The 1,211-nt window shown below is 41.5% G+C and overlaps 1 protein-coding gene across 1 annotated transcript; it reads left to right on the top strand.

Annotated features, from left to right (window-relative positions):
* Positions 1–52: 52 nt before the first annotated feature.
* LOC107728752 (neuroblast differentiation-associated protein AHNAK-like) lies at positions 53–1,184 on the top strand (the record flags this gene model as incomplete). The annotated part of the gene is made up of 2 exons (XM_016539038.1): positions 53–233; positions 273–1,184. Coding segments are annotated over exons 1-2 (1,076 nt in total), but the record flags the coding sequence as incomplete, so codon positions are not given.
* Between the last annotated feature and the right edge of the window lie 27 nt (positions 1,185–1,211).

Raw genomic sequence — 1,211 nt, 5'->3', positions numbered from 1 at the left:
CTGCCAGGAGGAGGAGCAGGAGGAAATGTAGATGTTGAGGGACCTACAGGAAAAGGAAGAAAATTTGACATGCCTAAATTTGATGTTTCCTTGCCTAAATTAAAACCATCAGGAGGTGAAGTTGACATTGAAGGTCCCGATATCAAGGGTGGAAAGTTTCACATGCCCTCTATTGATATCTCTCTACCAGGAGGAGATGTAGATGTTGAAGGACATGCAGGAAAAGGAAGAAAATTTGTAGATGTTGAAGGACCTGCAGGAAAGGGAAGAAAATTTGAAATGCCTAAATTTGATGTTTCCTTGCCTAAATTAAAACCATCAGGAGGTGAAATCAATGTTGAAGGCCCCAATATCAAGGGTGGAAAGTTTCACATGCCCTCTATTGATAGCTCTCTGCCAGGAGGAGGAGCAGGAGGAGATGTAGATGTTGAAGGACATGCAGCAAAAGGAAGAAAATTTGAAATGCCAAAATGTGATGTTTCTTTGCCTAAATTAAAACCATCAGCAGGAGAAATCAATGTTGAAGGCCCCAATATCAAAGGTGGAAAGATTCACATGCCCTCTATAGATATCTCTCTGCCAGGAGGAGGAGCAGGAGGAGATGTAGATGTTGAGGGACCTGCAGGAAAAGGAAGAACATTTGAAATGCCTAAATTAGATGTTTCCTTGCCTAAATTAAAACCATCAGGAGGTGAAATCAATGTTGAAGGTCCCGATATCAAGGGTGGAAAGTTTCACATGCCCTCTATAGATATCTCTCTGCCTGGAGGAGGAGCAGGAGGAGATGCAGATGTTGAAGGACCTGCAGGAAAGGGAATACAATTTGAAATGCCTAAATTTGATGTTTCCTTGCCTAAATTAAAACCATCAGGAGGTGAAATGGACATTGAAGGTCCCGATATCAAAGGTGGAAAGTTTCACATAACCTCTATAGATATCTCTCTGCCAGGAGGAGGAGCAGGAGGAGATGTAAATGTTGAAGGACATGCAGGAAAAGGAAGAAAATTTGAAATGCCTAAATTAGATGTTTCCTTACCTAAATTAAAACCATCAGGAGGTGAAATCAATGTTGAAGGCCCCAATATCAAGGGTGGAAAGATTCACATGCCCACTATTGATATATCTCTGCCAGGAGGAGGAGCAGGAGATGTAGATGTTGAAGGACATGCAGGAAAAGGAAGAAAGTTTGAAATGCCTAAATTTGATGTTTC

The sequence above is a fragment of the Sinocyclocheilus rhinocerous genome, unplaced genomic scaffold, assembly GCF_001515625.1.
Source record: "Sinocyclocheilus rhinocerous isolate Xijiao unplaced genomic scaffold, SAMN03320098_v1.1 scaffold19383, whole genome shotgun sequence".
Taxonomy (NCBI): Eukaryota; Metazoa; Chordata; class Actinopteri; order Cypriniformes; family Cyprinidae; genus Sinocyclocheilus; species Sinocyclocheilus rhinocerous.
The sequence above is the reverse complement of the archived record's forward strand: the minus strand, read 5'-3'. Positions and strand labels throughout refer to the sequence as shown.